The sequence below is a fragment of the Cupressus sempervirens genome, chromosome 10, assembly GCF_028749045.1.
Source record: "Cupressus sempervirens isolate cs-2001-9-10 chromosome 10, ASM2874904v1, whole genome shotgun sequence".
NCBI classification, from domain to species: domain Eukaryota; kingdom Viridiplantae; phylum Streptophyta; class Pinopsida; order Cupressales; family Cupressaceae; genus Cupressus; species Cupressus sempervirens.
Window position 1 is genome coordinate 344,053,615 of NC_143127.1, and position 20,799 is coordinate 344,074,413.

At 32.4% G+C, this 20,799-nt stretch overlaps 1 protein-coding gene across 1 annotated transcript in view; it reads left to right on the plus strand.

Moving 5' to 3' along the window:
• The first annotated feature begins 1,167 nt into the window (after nt 1–1,167).
• LOC149533994 (MADS-box transcription factor 23-like) overlaps nt 1,168–20,799 on the plus strand; it is a 226,273-nt gene continuing 206,641 nt past the window's right edge. The window contains exons 1-2 of the mRNA XM_089803962.1: nt 1,168–1,551; nt 1,881–2,083. Of these exons, the coding sequence (XP_089660088.1) occupies nt 1,902–2,083 (182 nt within the window). The 5' untranslated portion in view covers nt 1,168–1,551; nt 1,881–1,901. The remainder of the gene's footprint in view (nt 1,552–1,880; nt 2,084–20,799) is intronic.

Genomic DNA, 20,799 nt, shown 5'->3' on the forward strand with positions numbered 1-20,799 from the left:
GTTTGTAACAAAAGTAACAGATTGGAGGTCATAGATGAAGTGAAATGCAAGGATGAAGATTAGATGATGGGTTGCAAGGATGAAGCCTTATGGGAAGTTGGTCGAGCACTAGGTGACAGATTGCACAATTAGGAGCAACTTGAGGAGCAAGCAGTGAATATCTAGAACATAGTGCCTTCAAAAGAAGAGAAAGATAAAATGCTTAAGACCTTGATGGCTATGAAAACAACGGAAGACCAGTTGGGGGACCAAATGAATAATTTGGTTTTTCATCATAATTTTTTGGAAGCCAAGATGGAGGTTAAAATTGGTTGTCTAAAGCTCTAATTAGAAGAAAGGTTGACTAAGAGGAAGCGCCTGGAGGAGGGCGATTTGCAAGCTTCTTAAGGGATGAGTGAGGCTATGTCTTTCCACCCACTCAAGCATCCCTTCTTGGACAAACTCAAGGAGCTACAAAAGTAGTGGCCTTGTCTTTTAGTCTTTTACCTCGCAGTGCTAGGTGCTGGTGGTTGGTGTATGATGGTTAAATTCAATTTTTTCATTGCTAGTGGTTTTTGCTGGTTCGACGTCGTTGGTGTGGTTGTTGTTGGTTGGTGCTTGTTGGTTTGGCCAATTGATGCTACTGGTCTTTTTGGTTGTTGTATGGTTTGGGTTTTGGGCCTTCTAGGTGGTTGGCATAATTTTTATTTTTGGAATCCCAACTTGTATTGTTTTTCTAAATTTTATTCTTGCTAGTTTAAGTAGTTTTTACTGTCTCGTTCTAATTTTTTAGACGTCACTACTTGTGACATTATCTTTGTATCTTTAAGACTTGATGTTAAGTTTGCAATAAAAGTTCGATCTCTATTCTACTTCACTTATTCAAAACTATTTTTAACAATTAGGTCCATTTCAATTTCTACACAAAAATGAATTAAAATCTTCATTTAGTATAATTTTCTTAAAAATAAGAACTTAAAAAATGATTGACATAAAGACAAAACTATTCTTAAAAGTCTAAAAATTAAAGAAGAAAGGGTTCCTACCTTTTTCAAATTACTTAATCTTATACCGCAAAAAAGAAATACATGACCATAGCTCTTTTAAGGCCCTCCTAGACCCTCTACCTAGCCATCCACATTATGTCTATGTTGTTTAATAAAGCACGAGAGAACTTTTTCCTTTTGCGGGTTCTCATTCGACAATGATTGAGTTCCGCCCACTCCCTCTTCTCTTTTTGGTTAATAGGACCTCATTTCCTCCGTTGCAGGGGAATCCACATATTTTCGCTTTGCAACCCAACAATCCTTTTCCGAGAAGGGAATCCTTCAGGCAACCCCACATGATTTAATTTGTTCTGCGCATCGTTCATGATGTCAGAGCAGGAGAGCTTTAACGGATCCCGATCCATTGGCCCATCGCCATTGCTCTTTTACGGATTCAGACCATTACTGGAAACAAGGGTTCCAGGTACAAATAGACGGACCATTTCAGATACGGTACTGGCTAAATGCTAAACTACAATACATACAGGTGCTCCCAGATTAACCCTAGTGGGCATAATTCAATCAGGTACGCCCTTGCTCACATAAATTGTTTGCATTTTCCTGCGACATTAAGTATATGAATGAGCTGTTAGCACGGATCTCTGTCCTATCATTGAAACGTTTAAAGAATTTCCTAAAGTGGCCCAATTTACAGTCTGCAATGTACTTCTGTCTGTGTAATGAATCTGCACCATACACGTTAAGATTTGTTACCTTCCTTGGTGAAGAGCGAGCCTTTTTCACGGCTTTCTTTGATTTTAATTTTAATTTCCCCCGTTTTATGCTTGAGAGGGATTTGTATGGTGTTCTGGTGCGATTTTGTGCTTATTTTAAGTCGGAGTGTGTAATATTTAGGTTTTGAAGCTTGGATTTGAGATGGCGCCTGAGAGAATTGAGATAAAGAAAATAGAGAAGGCGGCTGCCAGGCATGTGACCTTCTGCAAGCGGCGCGGGGGTTTGATTAAGAAAGCAAAGGAGCTTTCGATTTTATGTGACGCAGATGTAGGTCTTATCATATTTTCTTCATCCGGAAAGCTCTTCGAGTACGCCAGTTCCAGGTATTCATTATTTTACCGATTTCAACCAAATTATTATGAAATTTGAAGACATCTACATAGGATTTTTTTACTTTTAAATGGAAATCCTCTTTTCGTTACTCATATCTATTGTTATTTTACTGATTTCAAAGAATATAACGAAATTTAGTTATCTAAATCTGCAGACATTTTTTTTTTACCTTTTAATGCAAATTCTTTCTTCATTTTATAATATTTGTCTTTATTTTACTGATTTCAAAGAAAATAAAATGGAACCTGATGGAATCAGCGATTGAAAACTATTTCAATTTTTTATATGCTGCTAGTTTCAGAAACGATGGTAGGTTGAACAGTGAACCGTGGAAAGCCACTGTTAATAATTAGACATCAGGCGAATATTTTCGTCATTTATCAGATTTCAAACCTATGTATACTGCTAGCCGTAAATTGAACTTCCTGCTGTGTGAATGTCAGAATTTCATATTTCTGTTGGTTTAGTCCCTCAAATTTTATAAAAAATTCAAACTTACGTTGCCGTACCAAGAGCTTTTCTTTAATCCCTCCATTGCAGCAATGCGTAACCTTCTTTCCCATTTGATTTTGTGCTGGCTATTTTTTGTGGTAAAATTTTTCGTTGCCTAGAAGAATAAAGTCTCGAAATCTACGTTAGTGGAAACCCCAATTTTATACCTCATTTCTTTACTGAAAGTTCCATTGAAATCTATGTTACCGAATTACCCAATTTTGATACGAAACAACGTTTTGATCAGAACGGAAAACTGTGTTTTGTCGGTATCTTTCCGAAATTCTAGTTTCCTTGGTGATAAGGAAAGATAACAGCGGAAAATGAACTATGGTGTAATTCATTTTTTCTTTTTAGATACATTGATTTTTAACTGGTTGGAATGTTGATAACAAAGTCAACAAAGTCAGTAAGGACGTAAAGCAAATCTGTCGAGGGAAGAAAATAATACGAATTTTATGAAATAATAAAATGTATAAAGTTTCAAAAATAATATGTTGCATTTTGTGTATAAATAATTAAAAGTTGTACAAAACAACAAGTCAATTTGTTAATAAATATATTTTTACGAATTATTTCAAATATACTATACATGAAAATTTTATTGTTGTAAAAAATAATTGAATAATAAATTATTTTGATTGGACAAACAAATAAAGGTAAATATATTTTTATGAATTATTAGTTGTTTCAAATATAAAATAAATGAAAATTTTATAGTTGCAAAAAGTAATTTAATAATAAATTGTTTTGATTGGACAAACAAATAAAAGAAAAAGTTGCACTTCCCAATGTAGCACAAAACAACCACTCAAATTGTCAATAAATATATTAATTGTAACAGATTTCCACAATCCATAAAATTTCGTATTCGCTTCTGGGTTTGATTGTGTATGTTTTTTTAACATCAACGTTTCGGATCATACTCTATGATCCATCAGATGATAAAGAGAGCTAAAGTATGATCCGAAACGTTGCTGTTAAAAAAACATACACAATCAAACCCAGAAGCGAATACAGAATAAATATATTGTTTTAAATTAGTTTAAATACAATAAATATGAAAACTTTATAGCTCAAAAAGTAATTGAATAATAAAATCTTTTAATTGGACAAACAAATTAAAAAGTAAAAGTGCATGGAATGCTATAGTTTCATGCGTACGACAAGAACTAATAATTGTCTATTTTGATATTGTTGGTAATAACAACTATGTTAGACAAATTTGAAATAATGACTTGGATAATTTTTTAAAATGAAAGGATTTGTCAAAAAATTCAAAATGGAGAGTTTCACAATTTTTGGAAAAAAGGTTGAGAAATAATGAAATAATATTAAATTTCAGATTAAAAACATTATACCAAATTATTATATTTATATTTTAAAATATAGGTTAAAATATAGGTAAAATAAAATAGATGGATTTGAATATTTTATTGTTTGTTTTAATGAGTAATGATTGTAGATTTTATTTTATTTTTGATCGGTAAACGGCCAATGGCCATGATAATTGATTATTAATAAAATAAATAGATACAATAGCGTTCCATCATTCAAACGGGCACTAGTAGGAAAGAACGGGGAAAGAAAACCTCCAGTCTAGCTCGGGACCATGGTCATATATTATTACAACATAAAAGGGGCATACCCTAGTCAAATTATTCCTGTCTCATATATTATAAAGATCAAATTTACATAAAATTCTTTGAGCGTAAGCTCTTTGAAACATTACAAATTTTCTTAAGGAAGTTCCATCACATTCTTTACATTCTTGCATAGTTGCCAAGTATGAGCTTTCCTATCTAACCAACTTGCCAATCAAACTGGTTAATCATAAAACTTACCAAATTCTTTAAACTACGGCCTATCTAAATCTAAATTTATATTAAAAAAATCATCTTCAATACCATAGCTTTACACTATATCAAGAATTAACTAAAATTCTCCCCTAAACTTATCAAAATATAAAAAACAAATAAACCTGCCCTAAACAAAATAGTAAAGTAGAAAATAAATTTTCTTTGTAAGCCTCCATTGGAAATTCAAATCGAGACTCAAACTTGGAATAAAATTACCAATGGCTAGAGATCCGCTATTAAGAGCCATCTAAAAGGAAGAGACAATCACGCCAAAACCACCTATCTACATAATATCAAAATCTATCCTATTTCAAAGGAATGTCAAGCGGTATGGGGCACATTACTACCATCCTTTCTCGCTTCTGATGTCAGGGCATCAAAATTAGGCCCCCATGCTGTTACATACCATCCTTTGAATTAGCCGAACTAGAGGAGTTTTATGAAATCTGAGGATTTGTTCTTTCATACTGTAACAACTCAACAAATACTTCAGCAAACAAGCATAAGAATTAAACCTTCACCGATATCATTTATCCTCTACTCAAACAATTAACCATCATGTTAAATATAGGTCGAAGCAATACTATCAATTGAATCAAATAACACCCTGGATGAGCTCAAACATATTTAGAAAAACATGATGAAATCCTACTAAACAACATACATCACTTCTATATTTATTGTTTGCGATCACTATGCTGATTCTTTGTTATTGCATTATCATAAGTTGCCCTTGATACTGAGCATTGAAATACAAAATCAACCTATGATGCAAATAGTGTTTTACCTATCTCAATAGTTTGAGAAATTGAAGGAACCAAATCATTTTACAAGCATCAAGCACTATATCTATCTTAAGGACCAGTTAAAAAGAAAATTGTTGATATCCACTATAAATCCCTAAAATCTAATATAGTTATAGATCCTACCATAATTATAGCATAAAATAATTGTTGAAATTATTATTTTATAAATTAATTATTATTAGTTATTAAATTTGAGTAGATTATAATCTAAGACTTTCTAAATGAGAGGTTCATAACTTCACTTTATTGTTGTTAGTTTTGATTTATTTAATTTAATTAATTATTATATTATATATAATTTTGGATATAGGAATTTTCTATTCTTTAATATTTAATAAAATATAGTTACCAAAATATTATATTTAACATTATTTTTGATGGAGGGTTTAGAAACCTGATATAGGCCACATATGCACCTCTTTAGATTAGAGGCAAGGACTAAGGGGCATCCACGTCGTCAAAATCACCAGGGGCATGATCCTCCAAAATGTGTAGTTATCAAACAAGGTGCAAGAATAATATGATATAACTAGATGTAATTTTGTGGAATATAATGATTTAGTACCTAGAATATTTATAATTTACTACTAGCTTATATATATAAAAAAAAAAGTTGAGAGATATCCTTCCAAAGTGTCTATTGAACTAAGACCATTTATGAAAATGTGTGCCTCGAGAAGGACATCTCTTGACCTATTACACACACACACACATGTGTATATATACATATACATCTTTATGTATATGCATATCTATATGTGTATGTATATTTGTATGTGTATGTGTATGTGTATGTTCATATATGTGTGTGTGTATAGTTAGTAGCACTCATGATGTAACATGAAAGACATTAAATAAAGTAATATAAAATTATAATTTATTAGCTTATGATTAGGTTAAGGTTTTGATGAGGATTAAACAATAGGTTTAGGGTAAGGAGTGGGTTTTAGTCAAGGAATTAAAGTTAGGGTTTATGATTAGAGTTATGGTTTTAGATTAGGGTTTACAACATGATTAATATCATCATTAGGGATAGGAGTTGGAGAACTTATCATTACAGTTAGGATTAGGATAATAGTCTAGGTTTACCAAAGGTTGGGATCGTGGTTGGAATTAGAGATATAATCTTGTTTAGGATTATGGTTCGTAATGTAAATTTTTAGGTTGGGGCTGAAGTTAGAACTATGATAATGGTTAGGGTTTACATAATTATTAATATGGTCTATGATAATGGATAGGGTCTACTCATCCTCTTCCAATAACCATCTCCATCTATTTTGGCCTAAAGTATCCTCTTTCTATCTTTACCTCATCTCTCTTTTTCCCCCTTCTACCTTTCTTTCGTTGCCCTCCCCCAATAATCACTACTCTCTCTCTCCCTCCCTCCCTCCCTCTCTCCCTTCTCCCCTCTTCCTTCCCTAGAATCATGCCATCCAATGTATTCCTAGGTAATTATTATCACTCTCCACCTCATCTGTCTCCCCATCCCCATTATATATCTACCTCATTTCTCCCCTTCCTCCTCCCTCTCTCATATCCCCCCCCCCCCCTCACCATATCTTCCCACTAATTACCATCTCTCTCTCTCTCTCTCTCTCATACATACACACACACCTAATTACTCACTTTCACTCTCTTCCCTCTCCCATCTCACTATCCCTTCCCTCCATTTACCCTCTATATATACTCATATTTCTAACCCTCTCTCCTTCTCTCTCCTATGTCCCTTTATCTCTCACAACCTCTCTATCTCAACCTCTAGTCTATAGCCCTATATCCCCTTATCTCCGTCTCTCACACATTTGCCCTCCCTTGTGTCTCTTTATCTACTTAATTCTCTCTATATGTTTGACTCATTTCTCTCATCCTCTCCCCCTTGTTTCACTCACTCTCTATATCATGTTTCCTTATATTATTACCATATACTCTTTGTATCATCTTCCCTTATATTATTAGCATTTACTCTCTCTCTCTCTCTCTCTCTCTCACACACACACACACACACACACACACACACACATAATTACCCCATCCCCTCTCTCAGACTTCCTTGCCCCATCACCAACTTCATCCATTTGATGCCCTAAGGATTTTTTTCTCTATACTTCATCACTCTTCCCCTTCATGTTGTCTCTTTCTACCTCGTCTCTTCCCCTTCTTCTCCCTTTATCCTATCTCCCAACCCCTCTCATCATCTCCTCCCCCTAATTGTCATCTCTCTCTCTCTCTCTCTCTCTCTCTCTCTCTCTCTCTCTCGCGTGGGCGCGCGAACACACACACACATCCCCTCTCTCACATCTCTTTATCTCTCTATGTCTACCTCATTTCTCTCACCCTCTCCCCTTTGTCTCTCTCTATCTATTATGGTTGATGTTTGGTAGCTTCAGTTGGATAAACCCATGCGACTAAAATGATAGCTTCAGTGGGTGTGTAGTTAATTAACCAATTATTATAATAAATTATATATATGAGATATTATATATAACTATGTCGTTACCATTTTAATGAATAGACATGTTCGATGAAGGCACATGTCTCTTAATATAATCTCAATATAAATAAGAAGTTGTTGCCATTTGGAAAACACATACCAAAAATACAAAAGTGTTGTTACATTCACAATGGTCCTCAGAAAAACAATATGGTATTATAACAAGTTCTTTACCAGCCCTGTGAGGTTTCAATATAAGTCTAATAGTCAAAATTGAAGAATAGTTAATGGACAGGGACCTAAATATCCAGCATGAAATGGGTAGATAACTGTGAGAGCACAGTAATTAAATAGATCGTAGAAAATATATCTTGGATGGGTCATATTGAAGAGATTAGAGGCAACGAACATAGCACCATATATAGATTAGTTTATGGAAAGATAAGAAAGGAAAAATGCATCAAACATAATGAGATATCCCTTCTTGCAGTGAACAACATTTGCTACAATTAACATCGATCTCAATGGGGAGAAAAATGGACAGGAGAGCAATCAACAGTTGATAGTTTAACTCTACTGGAAAACCCTTAGTTGCAGATACGTGGAATTGAATAGAGGAAAAGAAAAGAAAATACATCCCACCGAATATGATTCAGTTATCAAAGCATAGTAGTTGCTCACATACCACTCAAGAGAAGTTATTAGTGTCGGTAAAGAAAGAGTCTCTTTGGCAATCAGTAGTCCAACAATACCATTAAGAAGCTCAACGCTTATTCAGAAATGCAAACCGTTAGCATAAGATTGTTTAGAAGCCGGTTATGGAATACTAGTGTCAAAATATATTGCTGACAAAACACACATGATGCGAAGGAGATGATATTATATTGGACATTGGTATCATGGCATTTTAATAAGACTATACTTAACCTGTGCATAGGCCATATTTGGAGGCAATTAAGTTTGACCTTTGGAAAATCGTAATTACATCTTTACAGTACGTAGCTTTATAAAATATTGTGAAAGGATTTAGTCTGTGTTAGAACAAGATGCCGCTATTATGGAAATGAATTTTTGCAAGTCAAAGTAGGTGATATATATTATTGCCACTTGAGTTCGAATATAAAACTGCGTAAAGAAGAAATTACTTACCAACGGGATAGTAACATGAAAGAACTAACGAACCTAATGAGCTAACCTGATGTGGATACCACAGCAAGAAAAAGACATGCAGTCATCGACGTCAGAAGGCCGGATGATTCTACACCTGACTTCTTTATCTCGTCGTAAGCATTCACTGAGAGATAAAAATAGACGTATGTGGTTGATAGGCAAAGAGTCCGAATAGGAAAAGATAGTAAATTGATAAGAAAAGATATTAAAGAAATTATATAACCAAGGACCGAGAACAAATGGCGAATAAAGAGGTCACACATGGGATGCCACTTAATTATTATGACCCATAAATCCATGGAACAACTGTACCTAATTTTCCGTGCAGAGACAATTCCATGCAGATATCACAAATAACCAATATCTTAAGCATTAGGTTTACGATAGTAAACTGCTATACTAAGAAGTTGATACCGAACAAAGAGATAAAATGATAATCCTTAAAGGATAAGAACGTAGGGTTCAAATCATTATCATTCAAGAATATTTGAGATATTTATTTAATCCTCCCTCTATTTTTAATTAGATTATAATAAAATATAATATAATATTTACATATTAGAATATCTCAAGTGTCTATATGAATATGATAATGTTTAAAATGGTAAAATTATTAAGTGAACAATTTTATCAAGTAAATAATAAAAGAGAACTTCAATGTGAGTATTATATTAGTCTCTCTCTTATTTTCTAATACGTACTACAAGAGCTATTTGCCTTGATGATTTCCTTTGAGAATGTTATTGTAGGAAAAAGAGAGAAATGATATCAGATTCAGAGGGAGTTGACACTTATGCAAAGGTAAAAGAGTTTACAAGATTGATGGTCAAAGGAACTCTGACACATTTGTCTAAAGGAGCAAATAGAGGATATGTTTCAATTGATTTTTGAAGATTTTGATCATATCACAATGAGAGGAAGTTTCGACTTCATGTAAACTTTTGGTACCATGTGTGTGACTACATGATTTAATGGGCCTATCCCCTATGTATGTCATGAGGAAGTGAAAACTTCCAAATGATTATCACATGTATTTGTAGAAGTTGTTGAACAGTGACGATCTTACAATAACTTAATTTTTTATTATGATGGATCTGACGATGTCTATGCAGATCATTATAGATTATACTTTGCATGGTGAATGTTTATATGTTACTCATTATGAGAATCCATGTGAAAATGCCTTATAAATATCTTGAGTACATGGTGAATGTTATGAAAATTGATGTTCTTGAGGCTATCACGTAGAGTACTTGGTGAATATCATGCGACTTCATGTTCAGGAGGCCATTAGTCACAGTACTTGGTGAATATCTTTCATCTCAACATTATGGAGGCCATTAATCAAGGAGTACTTGGTGAATATCATATATGTTGATATTATAGAGGCCAATACTTATGATATCAGATGTGATATCAAACCTTTTTGAGTACATTTGGTGAATTCATATGTTGATATTTTGTAGGCCATTACTAAGAGTATTTGGTGAATATCATATGTTGATATTTTGCAGGCCATTACTAAGAGTATTTGGTGAATATCATATATTGATATTCTGGAGGCTAATACTCATGTGATTTCAAAATGGTGAATATCATGTGGTGATATTCTGCAAACCATTACTCAAAGTATTTGGTGAATATTATATGTTAATATTCTAGAGGCCAATACTCATGATATCAAAATGGTGGATATCTTCTAATCAAAGATATCCTTATAATTTTTCATTCCTAATATTACCAATGGTGTAATATATGTCTCTCATTTATCCTCTCTAGCTAAGAGAGAGTGTTGATGTTTGGTAGCTTTAGATGGATAAACTCATGAGACTAAACTAAAGTTGTATATATATATATATAACTTGACAATGCTATTACATTTGCAACGAACAATGAAAAAACATTTATGGCCACTCCTTTTATTACAACCTACTATCTCTCTCTCTCTCTCTCTCTCTCTCTCTCTCTCTAAGTTTAATTAAACCTTCTTTTAATTATAGTTTTAATGGTTTGACGTTACTTCTAAACCTTCTTTTAATTTTAGTTTTAATGGTTTGACTTTACTTCTAAACCTTATTTTAATTTTAGTTTTAATGGTTTGACTTAGCTTCTAAAGTTTGATTTAAATTTTGTTCTAATTTTAATAGTCTTTAATTCATTGTTAGATTACATTATCAAACTTTAATTATATTAATCAACTTTAACTTAACTATTCATTATTATAATTAAATATTTATATTAACACACAAAACATGAAATTGAAAATTTGATTAATTGAAGTACAATTTAAGTCATGTTTATAATTAACTTCAAACAATTTTTTTTATAAAAAAAATTGTCCACTCAAATAAAAATATATATGCTTTTTTTGCAATTTACAATTTATAAATTTAAACAATAATATATATTTATAAATAAAAGATTGATCTATATAAATAGTAAAGTCTTTGCAAAATATAGACTATAAATTCTTTCTACACCAAATCAAACTAAATGTGAGCAAAGTAGCTATTAAAGATCAAATTGGATAATTAAATACCAACAAATTTCCTCTATTTTAGCATTGAGCCTTCTCTTATTTAGCACGAAATTAACATCAAGAGAGTAGTAATTAAGTCTCAAAAGAGCAGTGTTCTTGGCCACAGGCACACTGCTAGCTTGGGGCCACTGTTATGCATTAGGCTTAGGCTATTGGACAAGAGTGGTTGGACTCACTCTTAACCACTATTAGTCATGGTTCGATTGTGTCAGTTAAGTCAATCAAATTTTCTTTGGTAAGAGCTTCAATTGGCATCGACGATTGATTTTCCCTTTTAAGATTGATGCTTGACTAAATAATTTCTGACAGAAAGTGTGTTTCATTTAATTTCTATGCAATGACTTCAATCTGCAAAATTCTGACGAATGTTTCTTTAGATATCGTTGTGAAATAATTTTGTCAAGTTTTCTTGCTTGGAATTAGAAAAAATCTAAGATTCCCGATCAGAGCAGATTTAAATCAAGCAGGTGCAGGTCGAAACTCTTCAAGAAGGGCAGCAAATTGAATGAAGACATTGATGGTTTCAAACTTTCAAGGATATTACACAATAGATCCGGTCAAATTTTGCTTCAGGAGCAACTCCACATAGTATTGTTTTTTGGGGGGTATTTTAATGTTTTGTTATTATTAAATTTTAGGGCATATTGTAATGTTTTGTTATCACTTTAGTAAAGGATTAAATAAAACCTTTATGGGTCTAGTGGTTCCCAAAAATAGTTTTTAACTATCTACCTTTGTTTATATATTTCTGTGGGAAGAAGGCCGAGAATATTGAGTGATATTGTGAACTTATTTGTACTTTGCTTTGACTAGATGAAATAAATAATATTGTGGTGGTTTCCTATTACTTTAGTTTATTTTCTATTCACACTGCAAATTGATCAGAGATGCATATCACATTTATTGGTTTCTTTTGAATGAAATAGTAGTGGCATTTATTTTGTGTATAGAAGTCATTGCCGCAGGAAGCCAGACTCACACAAATACCTCTGGGAGTCAATTTGGGCAGAAATGACTCTTGCTCACATGAACACCATGTGAAGTGGCCTGAGCATTGTGGAGAGCGGGTAGGAGGAATGTACAGTATTTTCCCCATGGCCATTTGTAGGAACAGTTTGCGAGTTGAAGAAACAAGTGTTTTGTAAGGCGACATCTCTATGTGCTTGATGTGAATGAATGGATTTAAATTGTATGGTGTTGTTTGCATTTGAAGTTTCTGTCATTCATCTCATGACATTGCTGTAGATTTCTCCAGTATATTATTCTTTCCATCTCATAGCAAGGTTGTTACAGACTTTCTTCTAGTTACTCCTCATCAAATTTGAATTGTTAACAAGTTATTTTGGATAAATCAAGGTTATTAGGCATCAAAATCTAATTGTAGTCTTGCAAACATGAAAGAAAAGTCCAAATCTTGGAGACATCAAAATATTGAAGAAGACATCAAAGAAACGTCAAAATCTTTTATTTGAAATCAGAATTTTAAAATTAATCGAACTAGGAGCGAAACACAGATCTTTCTAAGAGCAAACACTTCATATTTAGGCATCAAGACTTAGAATTTGTTCAAATATAATGATAATAATTATATCGCCCAACCAACTTCATTTCCATGACTGAGATTCCAAAACACAAGTGTTCACAATGTTAGGATTGACACTCAAAAGTGTGAGATTATTTTACGATTGAGGTTAGGGAAGCAACGTTTGGTTTTAGGTATAGGACATGAGAATAGTAACGCATATTGAGAATAGGAATAGCCTAATCCAATAAAACTATTTTTGGGAATGGACATAAGCTTATTTTAGGAGCAAAACTGAGAAAAACATATTCCTAATTTCCTATTCCTATTCCAAAAATCAAGAAGAATTTAATACTTATAGATAGCTCTTGTATGTGTATTGTGTTTGCATCAAACTTCTTAAGTTGATATTCATTTATTAGAAATAGCCTCTTTATATTGATATTGAGATTCTTCTATATTCTTTGTTTTTATAGAGTGTAGAATAATTGTTTTGTGTCCTCAGCAACTTACTACTCTTTATATTTTATATCATATTGATAATATACATCATCTATTTATAATATACTAAATTCATATAATAAATATGATATTGAATCCTAATAATTTTTAGTATATTGTATATTTTGAAACTAAAATGGCTCTGCCAAAGGTGTGAAATCGATGAACATGCCACGAAAAATAGACATTCAATTTCACAAAAGGAACAAGTGTTTAAAGAGTTGACCCAAGACAATGGTTGCTCAAGTGTAGTAACAAATTTCAATCACTAGACTCATTAAAAAACAAAGAGGTTAATACTCATGAACAATTGAGCAAGGCTGCTAATGAAACTGTAGGACAATAGCTTTGATCTCTCCAAACTACACTAAAACAAACAAATTGAGAACCACATTTATTAGGGGTTTTGGCTATGGGAGATAGAAAAATGGTTGCCACTGCAACATAAATTTTCTTTTGCAAGAGAACACTGCTTTCAACCAAGAAATTAGGGTATCCTATCCATGAAGGGGTTTTCCCACACTGGAAAAACTTAATGAACAATTCTCCTTTTTGCACGAACCAAATACACTAGGAATCTTGTTGAGCATAACAATCACCCTCAAGAGTGTGGGACATGCTAATCTCTAGATAAAATGCACTAAAGAAAAAAAAAAGTCAAACTTTCTTTCCAAATTTTTTGTTGTTTTCAATTTGAAACTATGCAGATCATGAAGATCAAATGCTGAAATTTTCGGAAAAATCCATGACATTTTCAATTTTTTGAAAATTTGTCAACTATACAGTTTGTAGGGAGGATAGCCACATCCCAAGAGTGTGGCATATAGTAGGAGAATCATGAGGGCTGGATTTGGGTGCAAAAGAGGAAGCATCAAAAGAGGATCTCTTGTCGTAAGAGGGATAATGATTTATATAAACAAACCCAAAATCCTACCAAGGTTGTTGAAACTGATGATGGTGTATTTATTAGAAATTCTCAATTTTTTAGCAAAGCCACGATAGAGCATGATGAAGAAATTCAATTTTCAGATTATGCAATAGAATTAAACCTGGTCATATTGCGAGAGTGGTAGAGTTATGCAATAAATTTGATATTTTTGCAAGATGGAATGAGTATGCCACTCCGACAAAAAAAATAGTAGAATGGTTCAAATCTAGATATAGATGAGGTAAGTATAGAGTTTCTTTCTAATGGTTTCCTCTTTCTGAAATGTAATACTATGATAATAAAAAATACTTTCCTCACCTAGTTTTAAAGGGTACAATTTCACCTCTCTAGACTGGCTGCCAAATTTCAACTCCAATAGACTTAGAATTTTTTAAGGTTGTAGGTTATCACATTGGCCAATATGTTTGTATGCATGTGTCCCTCAATGAGATATTATACTAATTGTAATATGGATATAAACTTTAAGACTCTAAAACCAATTCTTATCTAAAGGCTAGATGAGATTGTACGATTTATGGGTAAAAGTACAAAGTTGTGTCACCTTTTAGGTTGACTTATTAGAGCGATTGAATTTGAGTATTTCTATCTAAAAATGATCTTTCTCCAAACCTATGATCTAGATAAATTCATTCTAGCTAATTTATATATATTCACGCTTTTCCAATTCAAAATATCTATTAAATGCATGTTTTATACTACTTTGTGTTAAATTAATAAAGAAATAAAATTATTTCAAAAAAGTGATATTTCAATTTAACTCTTACTCCTTTTAATGATATTGTTTTAATAAAGGCCATTTTATAGAGCTCAATATTAAGAATATTCTCATATAGAGTTGATAGCGTTTTACTTAGATATAGTATATTGTAATTAAATAATACTACAAATACATATTTTAACACTTGAGAAGATGTTAATTTTGAGAAAGAAAAAAAAAAGTCAATCTTATTAAAAAAATGTAAAACACATGGAACTCTAGAGGAGGGAGTCCTCTTCCAAAATGTATAATTTTTCTTTTGGTTAGAATATATTTGTTTTGAAAAATATGGTGGGAGATGAAAACTATTGATTTCACGTGAGTTGAAATTTGAAATGTTATAAAAGAGAAAATATAGGTCAAAAGCCAATTTTTTTATTGATCTAGCTATATATGTCATCTATAACATAATTTGAGATCAAAGGGAAATTTGTTTATTTTCATATAGTTTAGTGGTGGAGACTAGACCCCTCATTTTCAACATTTTTTAGCAACTTATAAATCATCCTTATAAATTAGGAAAATTTATCAATTCTTATTCCAAATAATCATTAAAAATAATAATCTTAAACTTCGTCCATTTCTACAAATTTAATTTGTTTACTTCATTTTCAAATTCTAAAAAATATTACCAGTTTTATGTGATTGAAGTTGAATAGTTATACTTTTGTTAGCGTTTTCCTTTATAAAAGGGTGACACAAGTTTGTGCTTTTACCCTTATTCTAAATTCGTCAAATATGAGTGAAGAGTGGAGCATGAAGGAAAGTTGATTCAGATGCGAAATGGAAAACCACAAAGTCATGTGGAAAATACACCCCCCTTAGTAGATACCCAAGGGCCCTTAGTTATGGAATTAGAGGAATGTGATATTATGGAACAATTGGTAAATGTGGGGGCAGAAACCATAAAGGCAGGGGGTGGTGACTACAAAATGGATGAGACTTAGAAAGACAAAGCAATAACTCTTAATTAGGAAGAAACATCTTCATAATTGAAACAAGTCAAAGGAGAGAGGAAAATGATTACAAAGGAGGGATAACCCTAGATAATGACATAAATATCCAAGAGGAAACATTTTCCCATAAAGCCCTTCAAATGAGGAACTTGATAGCCAAGCTAGAGTGGAGGAAAAGGTTAGGATCATTTTTGAGCATTTATGCGGGTTTGTAGTTAATAAACTAATGAATAAATTTGTGATGAGGAAAACTACTGAGATAGAAGGAATTGCTGACCAAGGAAATTTTGGAAGGTGATGATCTGATGAAGAAAGTGGATCTGGAATAGCTGCTAGGAGAACTAGAAGATCGAGAACTAAATGATTAGGAACAAATGGGGATAGCCATGACTCAACCAAGTAAGAATAACTCTGATTGTGCAAAAATAAATAAAAAGAGGGGAAGAAAATTCCTATAGGAATCGAGAACGGGGAATGGGTGTGATCATGTTCCAAATTAACTAATTTCTTTAATGAAGGAAAGGGGAGGATGCTTCCCAAGTTGCCAAGAATGTCCTTATTTGAAATATTAGGAGCTTAAATGCCCCTTACAAGCAATAGGTTGTAAAACACTGCATATCAAAAATGAAAGAAGAACTCATTTTACTACAAGAAATGAAGCTAGACATGAATGATCTAGAGTGTTTAAAAAAAAAGTTAGGATTTAGGTAGATATGGGGATCTCCAATTAGGGGAGCCTTGGGAGGCTTAGATTTCATATGGGACTCAAGGTTTTTTACTATAAAATCTCTAGAAGATCATGGAAATTGGAGTTTTGTTTTAGTAAAAGGCTCCCAAATGAAGTTGAGCTTCAATATTTTTAATGTGTATAATCCTATTCAAATATGGAGAAAATCAGAGTCTAGAAAGAGATTGAAGAAAAATTAATTGTTTAGAAAGGAGAGATTTCAAACATAGGAGGAGATTTCAATACTATAACTAAGACATCAGAAAAATGGGGTAAAACTCATAAACTCCATAAAGAAGGATTATATTTTAACAAATGGATTAATATCTAAATAGACTAATAGATATTGCCACTTTTAGCAATAGCTACACTTGGAATAATATGGGCAAAGGATTCATCTTTGTTGGAGAGAAATTGGACGACTTTATTTTAAATGGGAATATGGAAGAACTACCCTTTACTCTAGAAGTAGAGTGAAATCCATCTCAGGTTCAGATCACTACCTAATTGAATTACACATCATAAAGTATAAAAATCTTGATGACTGTCCTTTCAAATTTGAACAAATGTGGTTTAAGGATGAGGACTTCATAGATATGACAGAAAAGTGGTGGAATAAAAATATGTTATCTAGGTCTGAACTTTACCAAAAGGTTAACAAGTTAAAATTTATTAAGAAAAATTTCAAGCTATGGAATTATGAACACTTTGGGAATATCTTTGAAAACGAAGATTAGTTGGAAGAAGAATTGGAGAATCTAAACAAGGAGGTTATAGAGAAAGGGATAAATTTAGTTTTATATGAAAGTAAGAAGTCCCTAATGAAGGATTACGAAGATATCTTAACCGAAAGGAATTGCTTTGGAGATAAAATTCAAGAGAAATATGGTTGATGCAGGAGATAGAAATACAAAATTCTATTCACAATCATACAAAAGAAATTAGAATAGCTAATAGATTCACTTCCATTCAAAATAAGGATAGAGAAAAATTGGAGAACTGATATGATATAGCAAAAGATACAATAAAGTACTTTGAAGAAATCTTAAAAAATAATGGTAACCAGAACCTAGGGATACAAGACAACATCATTAAGAGGATCTCAAAGCTTATATCCAAAGAACAAAATAAAACACTAATGGGAAAATTTACCTTTGAGGAAGTAAGTATAATCCTCAAGCAAATGAATCTAGAAAAAACAAAAAGTCAACATCATTAAGAGGATCTCAAAGCTTATATCCAAAGAAAAAATAAAACACTAATGGGAAAATTTACCTTTGAGGAAGTAACTACAATCCTCAAACAAATGAATCTAGAAAAATCACAAGGGTTGGACGGGTTTTTGACATTTTTTTGTAAAAAGTGTTGCAACTTCATAGGGCTAGAGCAAACTAAGGCTTTAGAAGGATTTTAAAAATAAGGAAATCTCCTTAAGGAGGTGAATAATACCTTTATCACCCTTATCCCAAAAAAGAAGAAACTAGAGATTTTAATGATTATCATCCCATAGCTCTTCGCAATACACTTTATGACTTATTTATTTAGACTATGGAATTGAGAATCCATAAACTTCTCCCAAACTTGATTAGTGAGGAACAAATAAGGTTTGTACAAGGAAAATCTATCTTTAATTGAGTAATTATTGCCCAAGAGGCCATACATATCATTCAAAATAACAAAGAGCCCAATATGTTAATTAATTTAGATATTAAAAAGACATATCATAGAGTGGATTGGATCTTTTTGGGGAAATGCCTCAAAGCCTTTGGGTTCACATAATAATGGGTGAATTTGATCTTTGAATTCATAAGGTCTCCCCTAAGTTATCAATATTGGTTTATGGATTACCCAAACATTTTTTTAGAATAAGAGAGGAACTAGACAAAGGGATCTGATATCTCCTTTTATTTTCATGTTGATGGTAGAAGCATTAGGAAGATTAGTAAGCAATGATTGGTATGCGAAAACTATTAAAGGAATAGGGATCACTAGTGACCTAGATCTGACAATCCACCAATAGTTTTTTGATGACACTATCTTAATGGATAAAGTACCATAGAGGAGGTAAACATAAATAAAATAATATTAAGTAAATACACTAGTGCAAAAGGTCAAGAGATTAACCCCAAGAAGTCTTAAATCTTCTTCTTTAATACCCATCCTAATCTACAGCAACAAAATTTTCAAATTTGAATTTCAAAAGAGGAAGCTTACCTTGTAAATACCTGGGTCTACCTTTAGACAAAGGGGCATGATTGACAAAATTATAAGATCAAATAACATAAAAGATCAAAAGGAAAATGGATTTCTTTTGCAAGTAGAGAAATAATGATACAATCTATCCTTTCAACACAACCTATTTATCAATTATATTGTATTGATCTCCCTAGAAAAAATAGGGACAAAATCAATAGACTCCTTAGGAATTTATTTTGGCAGGGATTAGGGGAAAAGAAAATAAATTCCCTATTAGATTGGGACAATGTATGCAAACGAAAAGATGAGGGAGGTGTAGGGATCAAGGACATCAAAATCCAAGGTAAAGCTTTAGGAGGTAAACTACTATGGAGAATGTACAAGAATTGACACCTTTAGTGGGAAAAGAATTTGAAACTTCATGATGGATTGTAAATCTTTTATCCAAGATATACTAACATAGAACTTGGGGATGTGGTAATAAGCTCTCTTTTGGAAAGACTCTTGGGGAGGATATGATTCTTTGGAAAATGATGGTAAACTAGCCCAATTAAGGTTGACTCTTGAAGCTAGGAAGGGAAAAATAATTATAGATTATGTGACCTTTGAGAACGGAGGAAAAGGTTGGAAATTTAAATGGGAGACCAAAACAAAACCTTATAAAAAAGGAAACTAAATTTCAATTTTGGCAAGGAAAAATTTATGTGGAATGGAAGCAAGAACGAGGAATACAACTTGAATGCAGAGCATAAATTTCCTCAAGTCTCTTCAGATGAGCACAAAGGACTTCCTCCCTATAACATTATGTTGAAATAAAGCTTATCTACCTAAGGAGGGATTTTCATCCTTGTTAGTTTTAAATAGGAAGGCCCTACCCTCATAAAGATTTAAGAAAATTAGATACAAAGGCCCAAGTAGACGTCCTTTATGTGAAAGTGAGGAAGAATCCATTGACCACCTTGTTTGTATTTCTCTTAGTTGCTCTAATGATGGAATGACTCTTATCACAATTGGGGTGGGTATCAACATTTCCAATTTATTACACATATGCTACATGCTTGTTCCCTCCTTAGAACTTGGACAATATTTATACTCTTTATGGATATCTCCATCTTCCATAGTCCTATGGGAATTATGCAAGGAATGCAACCAAATAATATCTTAAGATAAGAAGATGAATGCAAAACAAATGTTAATTAAAATAGAAAATTCTATCATTTAATATACCAAGTGTTGGTTTTTGAATAAACAAAAGAAGGCTACAATGCCTCATTGGGATGAGAAAATGAGAGGATGGTGAATAGGTCAAAATTCACCCCCTTTATAGGAACGTGAAGAAACTTCAAAAAGAAGACACAAGATGTGCCAATGGAAACCACTTAAGGAGGGATGGTTTAAACTCAATTTTGTCAAAGCTTCAAGAGAGAATTTAGGTAGAGAAGACATTGGTTGTAGTGTCCATAACTCAAAAGGCAAGGATATAGAAATGTTATAAAGATATATAGGAATTGAAACTAATAATTGGATAGAATTCATGGCTATAGTTGAAGGACTAGAATCATGTAAATCTCTTGGTTGCAAGAATGTAGGGATTGAAGGAGATTCTAAAATTATAATGAATGTTTTAAGGAAAGGATACCTTAATACTTGGAGATTGGACTTTATTTTAAATATAGCACCCACCCACTATGTTAGACCTTTGACAAGATCACAATCAATCATATATACCAGGAGGGAAATCAAACAATGAATGAATTACCTAATATAGGTATAGAAGGATTAGACACGAGAAGTACAAATT